We start from the raw sequence: 21,081 nt of genomic DNA, 5'->3' as shown, positions 1-21,081 counted from the left end.
GGACAGTTTCCAGCTTTCGAAGGTTGTGTAGATTTTTTTGATTTGCATGTTTTTATCGATGTGAAGAGATTCTGGAGTATATTCTGTTTCGACCTTCCAGCTTAGTGAGACATATAAGTTTTAAGGGCCCCAGGTGCGCTTTCTTTTTTGCATGTTAATGCTCTATATAAGAACAAACAGGTTGTAATTGGGGGCATAAAAACAATCGGGGCAACAGATTAGATCCGGTTTTTCTTAAATTGATGCATTTCAGTCCCCAATGCATGTGGGTAGTTTTGTTTTTTGTTTTATTCTGTTTCTACGGTGCTGTTCATGTCTTGATATTCAGCGCGTCACCGTGTAAAAAGTTGAGCGTGTCCCATTATTATGGTCTGATCCAAGTTATCTATTTGATAGTTTCCTGCATCAGCTGATTAAGCAGCCTACGGTTTTTTTCTCAATATGTTAATGTCTCCAAATACTAGCTATTTTTGCAAAATGGAGCTCCCCTCGGTTATTCGCTCATTTGCTAAATATACCGCTGACCTCTAACATTTTCGAGCTTTTAATCAAAGTAAACTTTGACTCGGGAAATTATTTCAGACAAGCAACTCAGTCCCCTGTTGAAAGCCTCCATCCAATCAGGACCCGAGTCCACCCCTACCGACCCCAGGGTCACTCTGCAAGTGGACGTGCAACTGGGAGCCAATTCCGCCTCCTCAATCGGAACAGGAGGTGAGGGAGCAGGGGGAGTTGAGGGGGACTACGAGGATGGGGAGGGAGACTGTGACAGTGACTCGTTGGGGGAGGGGTCAGGGGGCAGTGGGAACAGAAGTAGGAAAAAGAGGAGGAATCGCACTACTTTTACACAGGTAATTTCTTTGACTAAAGTAACATTTTGTTTGAATTTTTTTCGCAAACATTGATTTCTCACAGTTTCAAAATGTTTAAATTCTCTCAAGCAAATTGTTTAGATTTCAAAGATCTCAGCTGAAATAAAAGGGTAAAGTCATGGCTGAATTAAAGACTAAATGAAAATGAAAAAAAGGATAATTTTTAAAACCCGAGTATAGACTTCATATAATTGTAAAACTGACAAAATAATTGATTCCTGCGCTCTTTCTTGCTGAGATCAAGTTAAGAAGCATAATATTTTTATTAATGCTAAAAATATTTCAGTATTAAATCTCTCGGGATTAAGTTTTGCGCTCTAGTTTTGTTTCAATTGATTTATCAGATATAAGATTTATTTCAATTCATTGATAAAGGGCTTAAAATTCAACAAAGAGTAATTTAGGCGCACAAATCCTAAACAAGTAATCATTATAAAAACTGCAAGGTTTTTTGTTTGGGTGATAATTTATTTTACAATTTAGGTAGAAACGGTCAAAAGGAATCTTTTTACACACCTGTCGTAATACCCAATCTGTTGTGATTGCAAAGCTGTTCGCTGTTTTATGGCTTTCAAATAAACTAGTGATAATTGTTGGTACATTAGTGACAGAATGAGATTCAAAGATATGCAAGAGCGATTCATAAAAGGGTGAGAGGTTGGTCTATACGAGTTGATTACGACATCCAAAAGATATCAAGGCATATTTGTAAGAAAAATTGTCAAAGTTAGTTAAAATTGTCAAACTTCCTCCTATTTTTCTCATTTCCTAAGTGTAATCTTCAAAGTCTTAGCTGCAACCGACAAAATTCAACAAATTATTAAACCTTTTCCGCTAATTGGCGGAGTTCGAAGTTTTATTGGTGAACAGTTATTGGAGAACCTATACGTTGTTTGTAGGGTCAACTGGAGGAAATGGAGCGAATATTCCAGAAGACACACTACCCAGATGTATACGTCAGGGAACAGTTGGCCGTCAAGTGCGACCTCACAGAGGCCAGAGTACAGGTATTACAGTCTCTCTTGCTTACAATTAAGAAATCACTTACAACCAAAAAAGCAGAATCTTTATCACAATTTTTATCTGTTAGGTCTGGTTTCAAAACCGGCGTGCCAAGTGGCGCAAGAAGGAAAAACACCAGCAGTTGAGGAGTGGCTTCCCCCACCCGGGTGCCCACCCTGGCCACCCTCACCACCCCATCACACCTTCCACCCCCTTCAACCCCTCAGCGGCGGCCGCGGCTGCCGTAGCAGTGGACTCCTCCTCCCTCGCAGCCGCAGCAGCTGCTTCTGGAAGAAATGACGTCATCACACAAGTAAGCATTGTTACGGAGTTTTAATTTTATCTTTCCAGAAAGAATGAACGTATGAAAGTTAAAAGCCACACGACAATAGACGATTTCAGTAAACAGTTGCTATTTTTTAGAGCTTCCTTTCAGAAAAAATCGAACCTCATATATAGTTGTAGCTCAGACGCTAAAGCAGGTCATCTAGTGGTTTTCCATTTCCTTAAATCTTGGATTACACTTTTCCGATAGTTTGACCCAATGTTTGTTGAAAATAAAAATTCATTACCTCTAATTTAAATTCGATGAAAAATTATCTGTTTTAAATTTGTTTAAGTGTGAGTATCTACTTTCGGTTTGGGACGTTGAAGTTTATGTTTTTTGAACATACAGGAGAGGGTTTCAGTCACATTTTACTTCGTTATTGAAACGAGTATAAGAAATGTCATGCATTTCAATTTAAAGTGGTGAGAGTGATTAATTCAAACCATTCAGTCTATATTTGTTTTCCAAATCTAAAGAAAAAGTTCTTCCAAGGGTCTTTTTCTGAAACTCCTCGAAATCAGGACTGAAAAGTCAAGACTGGCGAGTCACAGGCAGCAATAAATGCGAATCAACCTTGCAAATTTTTTTGAAATCATGGGCCTAATTAAACAATTGTTGGCTTTGAGCTAAAATAGCTAGCTCGTTTATATGCATAATAATAAGAAATGCGCCTGAGATCAAGCTGTGTGATACTTCATTTCTAAGGCAACACGTGGACGGAATCCAATTATTATTCCAACCCCAGTTTAGTGAGGGGACTATATACGCAAACGGGTTTTTTGTTTACTCCAATTATTTACCTTTTCAAGTTTTTATTTGATATCAGTCATAGGAAGTTGTATCTAGTTATTTTTTGAAACACGAACGAAGGCTCGTGCAAAATTACGTGTAACATACCTCTCAAATTTGTGAAAAATTTTCCTTTGATTGAAGCATTATTGATTGTGTTAGAATTTCGATCAAACTATAGTCTTAAACTTAGTGAGAGTTAGAAAGAAAGTTTGACTTACCAGATTAGAAAGACAAGCAATTTGATTTTGATCAAAGAAATTATATAAATGAATCGTCAAGAAATGGTGCTGAGAATCAATATTCGGTTCAAATTGGTGAATCTAGATAACTATTATTAGAGTTAGATTAATTGATGTAAAATCTTCCCAGCACGTATTAAATGATGATGATATCTCCGGAAGTGTGAATGAATTCTTAGAAAAGTGCAAATGCATTCCATTTATGGTTCCCTTTGCGACTGATTTGCAGAAGCAAACCATATTGGGTATCCCTTGCGACCCCCACTATAAATCACGGTGCTAAGACTAGTTTTGTATCTTGACTTTTTCACACTGATAATGGGTATATATACAGCTGATTTTTGAGTCCTTTTTCATCCCCAAATTCAAATCACCATCTTGATCTTATAATCAGATCTCTCCTGTAAATCTCTAAATTCTACTGTAAAATATCATTTTGTTATTCTCTCATTTTTGAGACATTAATTCTTTTACTTAGTTAAAAACGCTTTTTATTCCGCTTGCGAAAGTCCATAACCCAACAGGTTATGGGCCCAGCAATTGTTTAAGTCATAAAATTAATTTCCAAAACAAAACTAATTTGATGTTGACAGTCATAATCCTTTTCTGCTTAGTACCTTTTCTTTTCACAACTGTTTTGCCTGCTCAAACCTCAATGGATCAACAGACAGTGAAGCTGCTGACCTACACAGGAAAGGCACAGGACTTTCCAATCTGGAGCACAAGATTTGTGGCGATGATGCAGACGAAGGGACTCAACAAATCACTACTGGGGACAGAGGAGCAACCCAATGAGCCTGCGCCACTGGCCAATGGGGCAACCAATGATGAAAAGAAGAACCACAAGGTGCTGAAGGATGCATATGAGAAGGAAGTTGCAGACATCAAGGAGAAACGGAACAATGTGTGGTGCCATCTGGCACTGACTCTAGATGCAACAACCCTCATGCTGATGAGACATGACTGTGTGGGAGATGACGGCATTGGAGATGGAGCAAAGGCTTGGAAGCTTTTGCAAGAGAGATTTCAGAGTGTGGAGACGCCGACAGTGGTGACTTTAGTGGCACAGCTTGCTCGACTGCAGCTCGAGGATTCTGAGGATTTGGACAGCTTCTTCATCAGAGGACAGGAGTTGCTCACAAGGCTACAAGAAGCAGGGGAAGCAGTCTCAGAGACCCTCTTCAACGCCTTGGTCCTCAATGGTCTGCCAATGAGGTATGAAAGTTTTGTAATACACGAAAGCTTCAACCCGGCAACGAACTTCACAGAGTTGAGAAAAAGGCTGCAGAACTTTCATGAGAGCACGGTGCAGAGACACAAGGGACAAAGTGGTTCAGTGGCACTGGCAGTGAAGCGTGACTTCAAGAAGGGACCCAAGAAAGGAAACTGCTTTGTGTGTGGGATCCCTGGACACTTTGCCAAGGACTGCAGGAAGAAGGAGACAGCACAATGCAGCAAGTGTGGTGAGAAGGGTCACCTAGACAGGGCATGCAAGAGACAAAGAGATGGAGGCAAACATGAGTCAGTGGCAATGGGTCCAACATTGGCTACACCAGACGAGGAATGCTGGGCAGCTCTTAACCAGTGGAAGACAGCAGGCATGCTAGTGGACAGTGGTTGTACAGATCACATAGTGACGAACATCGATGCGTTTCTGGACTTTGTGCCCATTCAATCAGTGGTCAGAAATCCCAACGGAGAGGCTTCCAGAGTGGTGGGCAGAGGCTGTGTGAGGATCAGCATACCCTCAAACAAAGGGGAATTCCAATGCGAACTCAAAAATGTTCTGTGTGTGCCGGACTATTCTTCAAACCTCCTATCAGTCTCAAGATGCACGGAGTGGGGACATAGCTTCACTTTCGAGAGAGGAAACAGCTGCATGAAACTCCAGAAGGGAGCTCGGGTAAAACTAACACAAGAAAATAATTTGTTTTACTTACCCTGCAGCGTTCTAGAATTCAAGATGAGTTCCAACAGCGTGAAACTTGACAGTGCAAGGAAGTGCCACAGACGATTGGGTCATTTGAATCAAGCGGATGTGGTCAGGAATGCACCAGAGACAGTGGGGGAACTCGATGATGTATGCAATGTGTGTGCATTGGCCAAGATCACAAAGACTCCAGTACCAAGAGTGGCAGAGACCCAAGCAGAAGAGAAGCTGGAGAGGGTGTTCACAGACGTGATGGGACCTTTCAGAGTAGAGTCACTGTCAGGGTTCCGGTTCTGCATAGTGTTTGCAGACCAATACACGAAGTTTGTGTTTGTGGACTTGCTTAAGGCAAAGAGTGAAGCACTGGCCAGCCTGAAGAAATTTGTTCTCAGTGTGGGGACGCCCAAGAAGCTGAGGCAAGACAATGCGAAGGAGTTTCTCTCAGAGCAGTTTGAGACGTACTGCTTAGATGCAGGCATTCTACAGGAAAAGACCATACCAGAAACGCCACAACAGAATGGGTTAGCTGAGAGGTGCAACAGGACACTGCTGGAGATGGCAAGATGTTTGCTCATTGACTCAGGACTTCCCAAGATGATGTGGGGAGCAGCAATTCTTCACGCAGCAAGGATCAGAAACTTGGTTGTGAGACGAGGAGAAGAAAAATGCCCAGCAGAGCTGATGAGAGGTATAAAACATAAGCTTTCAATTAGTAAATTATCTATTTTTGGTTGCACAGTCTTCATGAGGAAGAGGGACAGAGAAGTCAGCAAACTTGAACCCAAGGCACTGGAAGGAAGGTTTGTGGGTTACACTGCAGGAGAAAACGGATTGGTGTACATACCCAACACACGCAAGGTGATGGCAGTTCGAGATGTGATCATCAAGGAGTCTGAAGTAGGCTCAATCCCTGACAACAAAGAAACGGCGGACCTACTAGATGATGGGTCGGAACTGGGAATCTGGCACCCAGATGATGGTCATCAAGATGATGACAACAGAGACAGACAGGACACATCTACTGCAATAAAAGAGGAGTGGCATGACGCAGGGAGCGTGAATACTCAAGAAACAACACTGAGACAAGAGGCCTCGGATGTTGGAGAAACAGCACTAGATGAAGGATCTACTGCAACAAGAGGGAGTCACAGAGACTCAGAGTCATTAGAAGACAGTGACACAGAAGACTTCTCACAGTTAGAGACAGTTGGCTTCAATGAAGATGCACTGGAACACGCGGACAGAGCAGAGCCCAGACGAGGGACACGAGCAAGGAATGTTCCGCAATTTTTTGGAGAAGTCAGGACCCATCTTGCTGTGACTGAGGGCGACTATGTGGAACCCAAAACAGTCTACGAAGCCAAGCAAGGTGACGATTGGGACCAGTGGCACCGGTCAATGAAGGGCGAGGTCAAGGCACTCCAAGACAACGAGACTTGGAACCTAGTGAGACCACCCACAGACAGGGACGTCATACCGGGCAAATGGGTCTACAAAGTGAAATTGGGACCCAGTGGTCAAGTGGACAAATACAAAGCGCGCTATGTGGCGAAAGGCTTCAAACAAGTGGAAGGACTGGACTACTTTGAGACTTTTGCGCCTACCTGTAAGCCAGAGACATTCAGGATTCTACTTCAGCTATCAGCGAAGCAGGGCCATGTGATGCACCAATTTGATGTCAAGACTGCTTTCCTGCACTCACCAATCGAGGAAGAAGTGTATCTGGAACAGCCACAGGAGTTTGCAAAACGCGGATCAGATGGGGAGAAGTTAGTATGTCGACTAAATAAATCAATTTATGGTTTGAAACAGGCTGCTAACAACTGGTACAAAGAGCTGGCAAACTTCCTACTGAGACAGGGGTTCACCAGAAGCAGGAACGATCACTGCTTGTTTGCAAGATCAGAGGCAGAGGATCACACCTTCATCTTGGTCTGGGTTGACGACATCATAGTAGCATCAAGAAGTATGACAGTGATCTCTGATGTCAAAAAGACACTAGAAGCAACCTTTCACATGGAAGACAGAGGGAGACTACACTGGTTTCTGGGTCTAAGAATCAGACGAGAAGAGGGCAAAGTCACAGTCGACCAAGAACGCTACATAGAAACAATGCTTGAGCGGTTTCAAATGGATCAATGCAAACCCTCAAGAACTCCAGTTGATTTGAATTTGAAACTTCAGACAGCACAGAACGGAGACGAAGAAGTGGACCAGAGGATCTACAGAAGCTTGGTTGGATCACTTCTGTATCTGGCCAAACAGACGAGGCCAGACATCATGTTCACAGTCAACATTCTGTCCAGACACATGAATGCACCTACCAATCAACACTGGATGTGCGGAAAACGACTTCTGCGATATCTTCAATGTTCAAAAGGTTTAAAACTTACTTACACAAAAGAGGCTAGTTATGATTTAGTGGGGGAAAGTGATGCAGACTGGTCTGGAGACGTGAACGACAGAAAATCAACAACGGGCTATTACTTCAAGCTCAACGGACGTGGCGCAGCACTCAGCTGGGGTGTCAAGAAGCAGGCCACAGTTGCTCTTTCTTCATCAGAAGCAGAATATCAGGGCATGGCAGCAGCAGTTCAGGAAGCACTTTACCTGAAACAACTTCTAGAGGATTTTGGCATCCAACAGAAACGTCCAATAGCAATTGGAGAAGACAACCAAAGTTGTATAACCCAGTCATGCACAAAAGGAGCAAGCACATCGAAACAAAGTTTCACTTCATCCGGGACAAAACGGAGGATGGGACTATTTCAATACATTACGTTCCTACAGACAAAATGGCAGCGGACATCTTCACAAAGTCCTTAACCGTTTCGAAAGTGGAAACATTCAGAGCAGTTTTGATGGGAACAGACTCTACGCAATCAGCTCAAGTCTGAGTGGGGGTGTTAGAATTTCGATCAAACTGTAGTCTTAAACTTAGTGAGAATTAAAAAGAAAGTTTGACTTACCAGATTAGAAAGACAAGCAATTTGATTTTGATCAAAGAAATTATATAAATGAATCGTCAAGAAATGGTGCTGAGAATCAATATTCGGTTCAAATTGGTGAATCTAGATAACTATTATTAGAGTTAGATTAATTGATGTAAAATCTTCCCAGCACGTATTAAATGATGATGATATCTCCGGAAGTGTGAATGAATTCTTAGAAAAGTGCAAATGCATTCCATTTATGGTTCCCTTTGCGACTGATTTGCAGAAGCAAACCATATTGGGTATCCCTTGCGACCCCCACTATAAATCACGGTGCTAAGACTAGTTTTGTATCTTGACTTTTTCACACTGATAATGGGTATATATACAGCTGATTTTTGAGTCCTTTCTCATCCCCAAATTCAAATCACCATCTTGATCTTATAATCAGATCTCTCCTGTAAATCTCTAAATTCTACTGTAAAATATCATTTTGTTATTCTCTCATTTTTGAGAAATTAATTCTTTTACTTAGTTAAAAACGCTTTTTATTCCGCTTGCGAAAGTCCATAACCCAACAGATTGCATCTTTTTTCGATAAGACAACTAAAAAAATCATAACCCCCATTTTGATATTGCTTCAACAGATATTAAACCAGTTGCGTTGACAATTATTTCGCAATATAAAGAAGCTTCTCTCAAAGTTCAACTTCAGCACCAGCAATCATTTGCAAAGAGAATTTAACTCAGATAGTATCTTGCAAAACACTGCAACAATCAGTTTACATGCTACAAGTTGCGAACAAATAAGTGTCTTTCGTTCTAATATTATTTATTTCTTAATAAAAACTGCGCAACTGAGGAAATGTTGACGATCAATTAGACAAACAATTCAGTTAAAACTTTTTCTCAAAAAACGGGGCTAATGACGTTGATTATGCCCAGTTTTATCTTTTTGGCTAGAATTTTGTTTCAAGTTATGTTGAAGTATTAAACAGTTCAAGTATGACATACTGATCTTTTTTGTTGGTTAACTACCTCAGGCAGGACGATTCTCTAATTTGATGATTCAATCATTAATGATTAAAAATACAGTTTTTTAATTGACTTAAATTTTTTTCTCATTTTTTGATGATTGACTCTGGGGATCAGCTGGATGACAACAGAGAGCTTAATATGTAAAATCAATTGAAGGATCAGGATCAATCGACAAGACTTAGAACTCAAATAAAAACAAAATTCCCTTCTTTCTCGGCAGATTAGATTTTTTGTTTCATCTCTTTTATGACAATTTCAGCCAACTTTGTGAAATTAAAATCAAAGCAAATTTGAAACAAATTATAATGTTGACTTCTTGGTTTAAAATAGGTGCAAATAAAACTTGACAAATTTAAATTAATTGAATTAAAAAGATGGAAAGATTCATCTCTTTCTTTCTTAATTCAAAAAAGTTATAATATTAATCAATCGAATAGTTGGAGATAAAGAATTTCTTTGCTGCAAGCAAAAAAGATTGGTTAGAAGAGGCAATAAAAACCTTTCAAATCATAAACGAATATCTTTTGAATACCTAATTTTTGCAGAGAAATTTTTTGTTGGTGTTTTTTTCCATCAAATTTGTATAATCGAACTTAATGATAGTAATGTGATGCACCCCCCACACCCAACACCAACATCCAATACTTTTCCTTTTCTCCATTTCCAATGTTTCCTTTCAATTTCCATTTTTCACCCTGCAATAATTTTGTAGTTTTTCAATGCAAATCAAAAATCTAAGGACTGAATAATATTGTTTCTCATTCTTCTCTACGATGCGTACACAAAGAGAAAATTTGAAAAAAGAAGAAAAAAATCCGCTGTCGCATATTTTTTTCCCGCATTGTGAAAAAATGTTGGGACAATAAAACGTATTTAGGACAACGTATTTAGGTAATTTAGGACAACACAAAAAGACACTCAATTTCTTTAGTATGAATTTTTACTTGAGATAACTCCGAGAAATTTGGTGTTCTTTTTTCGGTTTCAGCATATGGATGTATGGTGTCTTTTCAAGTAATCCGATAACTGAAAAAAATAGGAGTCCAGATACAATTGGTGGTTTTTTCTGACCTTGAGGAATCTAGTGGTATGAAATATGTCCAATTTTTTCTTTTGATTTTCGGGGAGAATTGTAAAACAAATTCACTAACCTGATATGCAAGATTATATGCATGATGCATATACCTCTGGATAAGAATATTGATTTGGATTTATCACACATTTTATTAACGCTATATCATGTATTAGATGTGTATGGAAATCATTCACTGTGAGCTCACTTTCAATTAAACCTTGTCCAATAAGTTTAAAGAGTAAGAGAGCTGTAATTGGTGTACCAATAAAATGTAAATATTTGTTGTAGCAGCTTTCAAGTACGTGGCCCTACGCAGCCTCAGTGCCCAATGGGGCCACAGCCGCAGCAGCCGGAGCACTCTCCCACTTGGGATCGGCTGCAGCTGCCGCCGGCATGAACAACCCAGCTGCCAACCCTTACTCTTCTCTATCTGCGGCCGCTGCCGCCACTGCCACTAACCCACATCAACAGGTAACGATTCTCAATTAATAAATAGATCTATGGACTATCTAGTTTTGTTGACCCTTTTGGTTAATATCCCCCCCCCCCGCCCTCCGCCGCTTTCCAGTTAACTTTTATGTCGCTTATACTGCAGACAATATCATGCGATGAGTAAAAAACTTGGAGGCAAGCTGGAGGCGGGATTTATTTCCATATGGAATTGTTCGCCGCTCAGAGTAATAAATTAAGACAAAGTATACTTTGTTATAAAAATTCGGTTGGATTGAATCTTTCGAATCATATTGTTATAGAATTTTTCAACAGGACCGATTTTTTAAATATAAATGGTATTTATTTAATATAAATTGTAATTTTATTGATATACTATATATACTTTTAAAAAATCAGGAAGCCCAAGTTTTGTGTAGGTTGAAACTAGTATTTTTTTCTGAATAGCTTTGAATTAACAATTAACTTGGTTGCCCTGACTATATTTATCAAAACAGCGTATCAACAGTTTAATGAATCAATTTTCATCAGTCCATTTCTTTTTTCCACACATGAATAGTATTTTTCTATTCTCCCCAGTATTCTCCTCAGTATGTTTGGTCAGGTAAATTACTACAAATCGTCGTTTATTAATCGTTTCCCTTAGACAAAAACGATCAAAGCCCTTGCGTGACAATTGTTGTTTTTGTCGTTTTTCGTCGTTTTCCAATTGTAAGAATTGATTGTTTTTCGTCGTTTTTTACAAATGGATCGTCGGTTTTTTGTCGTTTTTTTTACAAACGGATCGTCGTTTTAAGTCTTTTCTTACAGGTGGATCGTCTGGAGTCTGGACGATACGCTTTTTCAAAAAATTAAGCAATGAAGTTATCGGAAAGTTCTCAAGTTGGTTTCAAAAATCAACTTTTTGATATTTTTGAACGACAACCTAGGTTAGAATTTGTCACTTCGTTAGGCCCGAATTTAAAGTATATCTTGACTCAACAGTTAGGTATTGGTTCATGAAGAATTAGGATGAACTTCTATTTGAACATCTATTTTAAACACAATAATATTGTAAAACCTGAGGATCTGAAACATTTAATTCAAACAAACATCTAACAATCGAATCTAAACTAAAATTCAGCGCCTTCTTCCAACTCAACACTTTTTGTGCATTGAGAAGAAGCGATTAAAAAAACTATCAAAAAACGACGAATTATTAGGAAAAAAATACGATGTAAGAAACGACAAAAAACGATCAAAAAACTATCATTCCTTGAAAGTAAAAGACGACGAAAACGATGAAAACGAACGAAAACGAAGAAGACAACAAAAAAACGACGAAAACGACGATTTCTTAAAATAAGATTGTCATTTTTTCGTCGTTATCCTCAACACAGGTATTGTTTTTTTTTCTTTTTAAGGCCGCAGCAGCTGCTTCCTTCTTCCCCAACTATATCATGGCTGCCCAGCAGGTGGCAGTTGCAGGCTATGGATGTCTTCCCCCTACAACACCACAGCACAACTCCACTGGGGTAGGGGGTGCCTCATCAGCTGGGGTGGTGGGCACAGTGGGTCAGCAGGGTGCAGGTGCAGCTCACAATCTGGGCTCAGCAGCTGCTGTCAACGGGGCTCAATTTGCGGGATCGAATCAAGCCCAGTTCCCAGGGTATGTAAGGACAACTTTTTGGACGCTTTATATGATTTTTTATTCCGTAGTCTTCGTCAATTATTCAATTATCGTCAAGGCGAATCAAATATGTAAATTATATAAAAATAGTAATAATTGTGAACACTTAAAATCTGTTCCCAGTAATATCTCTACATTGAGTTCCATAAATTGCTCCAATAATCTCCCTGTTAAATTTTTTAATCACAAACTGAGACTGCCCCAGTCGAGAAAAGCCAGAATCTTGTAAAAACTATGTATCATGTAAGATCTGACAGTAAAATCGTTATCTTGCAAGATTTGGTAGAAGAATGGTTTTCTTGCGAGTTCGTTCCGGTCGAGATCTCCTCTGATTGGCTATCACTTATGCAACACAATTGATTTTGAGTAGAAGTTTTCTAATATTCAGTTGCATGTTTTCTTGAAAAAACATAACAAATTAAATAGATTTTAAATCTGGAGATATAATTTGTCTGAAGAAAACAAGTTAAAAACTTAAATTGAACACTATTGACATAAAATATCTTACTGTTAAAATTTCTGTTCCTTCCTTTTTTTCTAGGTACAATTACATTTACTTTCTTATCTTTCAATTCAGCTCTTACCTTTCAATTCATTTCTTACCTATCAAATCAGCTCCTTACGCTTCCCGAGTGGACTGGGGATGGTCATCTTGTAATATCTTTTCAGATTCTGTCAGAATCTTACAAGAGGATGCATTGTCTTACAAGAAATTCTGACAGAATCTTACATTCGTCTTAAGCATTCGTCTTACAAGATTGTTATAAGATTAATATTTGTCTTACAAGATGCTTATAAGATTTGCAAAGCAACCATTCAACCTTTAGAAATAAAGTGCGCATGAAATTTATAGATGGTACACATGACAAAAAACAGGAAACTTTTTTTCAATAGCGTAGAACTTGACAGTCAAAAAATAATTTTGTGAATAATACATTAATATCCTGTATTATTCGGGAGATACGAAATGGTTTATAGTATAATAAATTAATTCGCGCTTTTCAGTTTTTGGCATTAGATAAAAAATAGAAATTAATGTTTTTGTACTGAGGCAGTTAAATTTGATATCTTGAAAAGCAATTTTCGATATAAATATTTCCTTAAGTTACCACTCAAATATACGCTGCCAATTCTCAAAGTTTCAAGGCATTAAATTAAGAAAATTGTTCACAAAAGAACTAATGGGAATTCAGCTCAACCGGAACGAACTGGCAAGAATCTTACCAGATAGCCACTCATCATGTAAGATATTACAAGGTAGCCGTCTCTCTTAAGAACTATTTCAGAACTTATAAGATAACCAACTTTTATAAAATCTTGCAAGACCTTGCAAGATAACCATTCGCTCTCGACCAGGTTTACCAAAGCTTATCTTTTAAGATTCTGGCAGAAAAATTGTTATTGTGCAAGAATATGTCGGATTCTACCAGAATATTGCAAGATTCGATTTCGACCCGGTATCTAAAATTTGGTCGAGTATGGGTGGAATTGCATAACTATCCGAGTAAACCATCTGTTGCACTATAACTTATGTGGTGAGAACAAGCACTCACCAAACAAGTACAATAGCGAATGGAACGTCAATAAGAAAGGAATGTAAGCATAAAGGGCCAATTCTAAATTTTACTCAAATAACTTTCTTTATATCGCATTTCAGATTTTTAACAAAAAATTGTGCATTTTGTTTTCACTTCATTTACACAACTGTTCTCCTCATTACTGATTGCTCGTTGATTTTATTGGTTTTCTTTGTGATAAAAATATAAGCTAAAAAAGTTTTGAAGTATTCAGCACAAATATTTTTATGAGCCATTTAAGTAATCGGCGCAAGTCCTACGGAATCCTTTAAAACGAACGGAGATGAGATTGCTTTGGTAGTAGCTAGCCTAAGATTAGAGTGTTCACTCCCACTTGATGGGGTACCAGAGAATTAAAAATGGAGAGAGGGTTGCAACAAAAGAGAAAACCTTTCGAATGGTCATATCAAGCAGTAGATTAAATAATAAAAAAAGTCAAGAACATAGAAATTGACAAAACTTGTTCAACTATCTTTTTTTGGCAGCAAACACTAGGACAGTAATCAAAAATCCTTCCTGCCTGCCTGCTTGGGAAGCTTCAGACAAGCTTGCCTGTTGGCTTGAATTAAAAAATCTGTTTTCGCCATAAATTTCATCCACGTCAATCTCATCGTAGAGCAGAGTTAGGAAAAAAACCTTGGTTAATCAAAAAATTTTTCGGACAGAACTTGAAAGGAAATGCTGCTTCCGCTGCAATATGTATAATTAGACTGCTGAAACATCTTAAAGAGCGCAATGAAGATAATATAAATCATACAGTTGTTATTGAGAGACAAAAAGCAACAATGTTAAAGATGTTCGTTCGCGTGTGGCTTTTTCGCTTCTTATTTTTTGTTTAATTTCATGATTTTAAGGTTTCAACACAACAAAATTAATAAGAATAAGATTTTTCTGACAAATTTTGGAGATTGTTTTGGAATTAAAGGCAGTTGTAAGCTAATTTAGAACTCAATCATTTTCTACGTGTTTGTAGACAAGGCCCCTTCTTGTGATTGTTTTGATTTAATGGGAACCCGGGTCACTGACCATACAACTTTCCTTGGTTTCATACAAGGTTATATATGATTCGTAGTTATCGTATTAGGTAATATATTATTCCTAGTAACCGTACATTGGGCCATATGTGGTTTATCTCGTTTCTTAGTTTTCATATAAAGATCAGATATGATTTCTTGGAAATCATACAAGAATCATACAAATTATTTATAAGCCGAAAATCTAGAACTTTCATTTTTGGTAGAAATTAAAGAATTTCTCGGATTTCATAAAAGGTGATTTATATGGTATATAAATCTTTGAATGATGCAAAAAAATTCTCTTATAATGTAGTCGAAAAATTGAAATATTTTTGGGCAGTACACAATTGACATATTCTTATGAATGCGCAGTTATAGGTGTGAACTGGCTTCAGAGAATATGAAAAGTTTACTCATTTAGATAGACTTGAGTAATATAAGAGACTAGATAAAAGTAATGCCTGATCAAAAAAATGGAGAAATCAATCAAGGAAAAACTATCTATGATTCTTGGTAATCATATTAGGATCATTTATTACTTCTTGGTTTTCTTGGTTTTATACTAGGATCCTACTAAGAACGCAAGTTTGGTCAGTTACATGAATCCATATATGATCCTTTTATGAACTCAAGGAAACTTCAATCCGGGAACTAGGTAAATGTGTATGGCTCATAGTCGTTTTTAGTTACCTAATGATTAACATTTTGTTGTTTTGAATAATTTTTTTTAAAAAAATAAGGCCAGGCAATCATTTTTTTGTCCTCCAAATTTTATCAAAAAATCTCATTGTCTTCAAAAATAGAGAACTTTTTTAGTTATTCATTATTTGTTTTAGCAGATTTTGATGATGATAACTTTTATATTTTTGCTGGTTTAATTATAAATGTGAACCAAACTTGAGGTGAGTCTAGTTACAAAGATTGTTAATGCGTTTTATAAACTTTTGGTTTTAGAATGTCTTTCCTGGGCAGCGGTGCTTTCGGACACCCCTCCCTAATGTCAGCTGCCGCTTCTTCTTTCTTCTCTAACCCAAACCCATCCCACCCGGGTTCCGCATCATCCGCCGTCACTGCCAGCTCCGGATCGGCCGCAACTTCTGCGGATCTATTCACACCCGCCTCTCAAATGAACTCACTTGACCCGCGAAGTGGTTTTGCTAATCCCTTCCGGTTCGCAGCCAATCAACAGAAGCCGTCACTCGATACAACGCGCTGGTGAACTTTATTACGTAATTGCCGCGCCGTTTATCCCGAGGCGTGAACTTAATTATTCCGCGCCATGATCAAACTTTGAAGAGATGAAAACTTATTTTAAATGTTGGCAGTTCTCAATTGATAATTTGACCAGAGTTTGAATTAAGTTCAGTGGAGAAAAGAAAAAGCAGATTCAATTGATCAGCTTTTAAGATGATTGTAAGGCTTCACACTGGTTTTAAATCTTTGGATTGTGAAACTGTTTTTCTTATAAGATTTTTTATGTAAATTATTTGAATAAAATAGATATAGTATTTTGTAAATGTAATTTACACTGCGCTTATTTTAAATAAACAAATTATTTAACTTTTTATTTTCCGATGGATCGAAGTAAGCAAACAAACAACTATTTACGTTAATATAATGTGAAAAGTTAGGGAACATATGAACAACATCAACAAACTTTTATTGTAAACAGAACGATACATACTTTTCCCAAAGAAGACACAATTATCTGCTAAATTGTTTTTATTCCAATTGATCAAATCCATAGTGATTTATTCAACGTATAAATTGTAAATGTGCCCAGCCACTGGTACGAAACTTGATACACGTTGCCAAGACATGAAAGATCTTTACAGTCAATTGACAAAACATGGATTATGTTACCAAGATCTTGATAGGACGAAAATTTTTGATACATCTTGCTGCACTAAATTATTTTTTCAGCGCTGAATCATGATAACTTTTGTTCTGAATTTTGGACTTCCAAGTATCATGATCATGTCAAAAATTACGCTGTTCAGAGTAAAAATTCAGGACAACCTAGTTTCTCTGAGTTTGTTCTGAACTACATGACAAAATCAGACTGAGGCATTACTGCTCAATTGATAATAAGATCTTGCCATGTAACATGGTAAGATCTTGGCAAATTTTTCCATGACTAAGTATGTTTCTTATCAAGGCTATCAAATTTCATTTCACTGGGTAAATATAACAAAAAAAACTAAAATATCAGATGTTGGATGTATTTACATTCGTGCTAGGAGGGGCAACTTGAATTTGGGGAATTGTCTTTGCCTGAACAGTTGCGGGTCTCGCTGGTCTGAAACCTTTCGAAATTTTTCTCCAAAAACTTTTCAGATCTTTCAACAATTTCAGGCGAAATGAAGCGTTTGTCACCATATAAATAATCGGGTTCGTGATGAAATGAAACGAGAATATAATTCGACAGCAAACTGAAATAATTCTGAAAGTTTTCGACTTCTCCTCCTCTCGTGCGATCAAATTTTCGTAGTTTAAAGAACAAGTCAAGGGAGTGACACTGATTATGAAGAAAAATGATACACAGAAAAATGCAGTTGTGACTGCGCGGGTCCGGCTGTGTTTCGAACCACTGCGTCCGGTAGGTTTGGGTGCCGTGTTCAAGTTTGAGGAGCAGGAAACAGAGACAGTTTTCTTTGAAGATGATTTTGTTGAGCCGTTGTTGAACACATTGCTATAACAGTTGAAATAATTTTATTAAAAGCTAAGATTAACCCAAGTTTCGTTTTTCGCTAACTTTTCACCAAGAAAGTGAAGGAATTCAGCAATGCTACCCGGGTGCGGTGTCACCGCTAAAAATTACTAAAAAAATGTAAGATTTGCGATGAATTTGAATAAAAATTGTAAGATATGCGCTCAATGCCATGAATGCGGTGAAAAAAATCTTTTGTAAGAAATCCGGTGAATGTGATGAAAAAAATTCTATTGAAAAAATAAAAGGAAATATGGAAGATAACAACGACACAGGTGCTGTGTTCTTAGATCTTGCAAGAGCTTTCAATTCAATTTCCCATGAGATCTTTCCGAAGAAAGCTGAAAATTTCAGTTTCTCTCAATCAACAATTTTACGTCTCAAATCTTTTCTAGCGAATCGAACGCAATGAGTAAAATTGGGTATATTGGGTATTGATATATCAGATAAAATAACTATTAATCATGGTGTTCCACAAGGTACTGTATTAGGACTTATTTTTTTTCTGTTATATGTCAACGACTTTTCTGAAAAATTGGATGGTGAAATTGATGTTGTTCAATTTGCGGATGAGACTAGTTTTATATGCAAATTTGAAAGTAATGATAAAATTCCACAAATAAATTGAACAATAGAAATTTTTAGAACAAACAGACAAAAACCTGACAGAGAATCAACTCGCTTTAAAGGCCGATAAAACAGAGACGTTATTCTTCACAAATCATACTAATGAGGATCCAGGGTTTACTTTTAAAGGGGAAGTTATCAAACCAGCTTATGCTTGTCGTTATCTGTGAGGACAAATTGATTCAAAACTAATCTTTGAAAATCACCTGAGCTGGTTTGAGCAAAATGGCTAATGCTCTTCGTTCTTTGTATATTGTGAGAAATCAGTTTCCTTTGAAATTACAAATTCTTGTTTTCAGGTCAGTTGTACTCCCTCAGCTTTCTTTCAGTGGAGTGTTCCTTCAAACTCCTACGGCAAAAACATTAACCGCAAAAAATGCAAATTAACTGGGGTTTAAAACTTTGTTATTTTTGAAAAAAATTTCACCACTCCATTCACCTTCTCATTAAGGATCGTATCCTGCCAGCCGAATTGTTTATCTCAAAAGTTAGCCTAATGAATCTACACACAGATATAAGACACTGAGAAACATCGAAAAGTTTCAAAATGTTTAATGGTCCGCATGACGCTAGACAGAACAAGAGAACAAATCAAATTATTATTAAAAAAGAGAACCAAAACGAAGTGAAGTAAAAAAATATTTGATCTTGAAAAGCGTTCAAAAATGAAACATATTGGCTTCTTCAATGAAAACTTTTAACAGTAAAACTTGCTTTAAAATTTTTTTAACTGAGTTTTTAGTCGATCGGCACAAAAAATTATCCGTGAGCCTTCAAATGCAATTTTTACTTATGAGTACGAACAGCCATAATTTTAAGATTATTATATTTTTAGTTTAAAAAATGGTTTATTTAACATTTTGAAGCATGTAGATATCTAAATTTAGGGTTATATTCTGAGTACTTTACAAATTTGAACGAAAAAAATTCACCGCTAAAAACCGCCACCCCTAAAAAAATTCAGCGCGTTCAAAGCTATAAGATGCTGGCGCTTTGCGGTGAAAAAGGTTTTTTTCTCACCGCTATTCACCGCTAATCCTACTTTTTTTTAACCAAACCTCGACCGGGGTATGAAAATGAGTTAAATATCTCTGCTATGGTTAAGAATTTTTTTAGTCCACCCGTTTTGGGAAATTTGAGTGATCAATACGCAACCAAGGTCCAGAGATAATATTAACCACAAATGATTTTCGATTAGGAAAAGTGGTTACTGTTTCTCTTGATATGTTTCAAAATTTTGTCGCTGCCTGTTGTTTATATTTGAAGAGTATCAAGAGTAAAAGAGTTTAGCAGGGTTTAGAACTAGCTTGAATAATTTCGAATGCTTGACTGCACAATCATGCAAGTTTAAAAGATAGTAATTTTGCGCATTGTTTGAACCTTCCGATAACTAGCAAAGAAATGCATGTGAATTGGACCTTCAGTGTCAACCTCTAAGAACCGCTCTTCACACCATGATTATAAGTCTCCAAAACAATTTCTGTGAATGGCATACTTAGAGACTAGTGAGCTGAAAGGCTCTAAGAGAACCTTATGCCCGCTGGGCACTACCTGTTCATCTCGTTTTGAGGACGAAAAATTAAATGGGTCAGACAAAAAATCGTTCAAGTGAAAAATCGCATAAAAAAGACCAACAGGACTACTATAATTGCTACAAGCTTTGTTTAAGAGCAATTAAAAAACATCAGCATATAATACTTCTTGAATACGATCTTATTTGATATAAAGCTGTTTCATTTCGAATTAGGAATTCTTTTTTCTAACACAATTATGCGTAATTTTTTTTCTTTAAGAAAATTGTATGAGTCTTATCAAAAACTGCTGACAAAAATCAACATTTATTATCACTTTCAATGACTGTTTTCTGTTATTGTTCGATAAACCGCTACTTTCTTTTTCAGACTGCATGAAGTAATACTGAACGAATATGTTCATATTACTTAATTTTCCAATAAAATTGAATAGGATAATGGCATTGAAAAAATGAGTTCTGGACAAAAACAGGCGACATAATTTATTATCAGGAGAAAACACTGTGAAAAACAATAAAAACCGAGTTGTTTTACTCTAATCTGCAAATCTCCCCAATGCTAAATGATCCCACACTCTTCACCGTCTAGTTAATCTATCCATTTTCTGAATAGGAAGGATCGAAACACTAGTTTATATAGATTCTTCACATATCTTCATGGGAAAGTAAAACGAAATTTAACAATGTGCTTATTACTCCAAATTTGTTAGTTTTGTATTTTTTGATATGTAAAACCAATATAATTCTGTAGTAGAATCGGTTTACAAATGTTATGTTTATCTTGAAATTAAATTCCAGTTAACTTGAAATGTTTTTTTCACTGTTTCTTTAATTTCCGTGTTTAGGATTTGAAATGTTTTTCAAAGGTTTAACTCAAGTACTTTAAGGCTTCAAAATTGTTTGTCAGCCAAAAATTTTTTGCTATGATCCATATGATAGGTGAAAAAAGGAAAAGGCTTTTTTGAAATAAATCAAAATTTTCACAAAACTGTATATCATCATATAGCTTCATTTTGTATAACAAACACTTGTGCCTTGGGTTCTAATCTGTTTTTAACTTATGTGTCAGTTCAATGAGATTAAGTGTATTGATGTAGATTGAGCAAGCTGTTCAATAACTAGAAATGATTTTTGAAAAACCATTCGCGGTTTTCGTTTTTTCGCGGTTTTCGTTCGCGGTTTTCGTTTTTTTTTAAAAAAAACCAGAATCATAGCTGCACAAAACCTTTGCTAATGGTTGATAACCAAAAAAGAAGTTTTTTTGCATTAAGTGTTCGACTCTACTAAATTAT

The 21,081-nt window shown here is 37.0% G+C and overlaps 2 protein-coding genes across 2 annotated transcripts in view; one reads left to right on the top strand and one right to left on the bottom strand.

Annotated features, from left to right (window-relative positions):
- The window catches only part of LOC142345067 (uncharacterized), a 19,961-nt gene extending 3,205 nt beyond the window's left edge, over positions 1–16,756 (top strand). Inside the window, exons 2-7 of the mRNA XM_075397148.1 lie at positions 583–851; positions 1,772–1,879; positions 1,963–2,187; positions 10,498–10,680; positions 12,063–12,307; positions 15,876–16,756. Of these exons, the coding sequence (XP_075253263.1) occupies positions 583–851; positions 1,772–1,879; positions 1,963–2,187; positions 10,498–10,680; positions 12,063–12,307; positions 15,876–16,140 (1,295 nt within the window). The 3' untranslated portion in view covers positions 16,141–16,756. The remainder of the gene's footprint in view (positions 1–582; positions 852–1,771; positions 1,880–1,962; positions 2,188–10,497; positions 10,681–12,062; positions 12,308–15,875) is intronic.
- A 301-nt stretch (positions 16,757–17,057) lies between these two features.
- The window catches only part of LOC142344139 (uncharacterized), a 69,074-nt gene continuing 65,050 nt past the window's right edge, over positions 17,058–21,081 (bottom strand). Inside the window, exon 5 of the mRNA XM_075395663.1 lies at positions 17,058–17,613. Within this exon, the coding sequence (XP_075251778.1) occupies positions 17,130–17,613 (484 nt within the window). The 3' untranslated portion in view covers positions 17,058–17,129. The remainder of the gene's footprint in view (positions 17,614–21,081) is intronic.

Source organism: Convolutriloba macropyga, chromosome 8 (genome assembly GCF_964194025.1).
Source record: "Convolutriloba macropyga chromosome 8, txConMacr16.3, whole genome shotgun sequence".
Lineage (NCBI taxonomy): Eukaryota > Metazoa > Xenacoelomorpha > Acoela > Convolutidae > Convolutriloba > Convolutriloba macropyga.
Note: the sequence above shows the minus strand (reverse complement) of the source record. Positions and strands in the feature narration are given on the sequence as shown.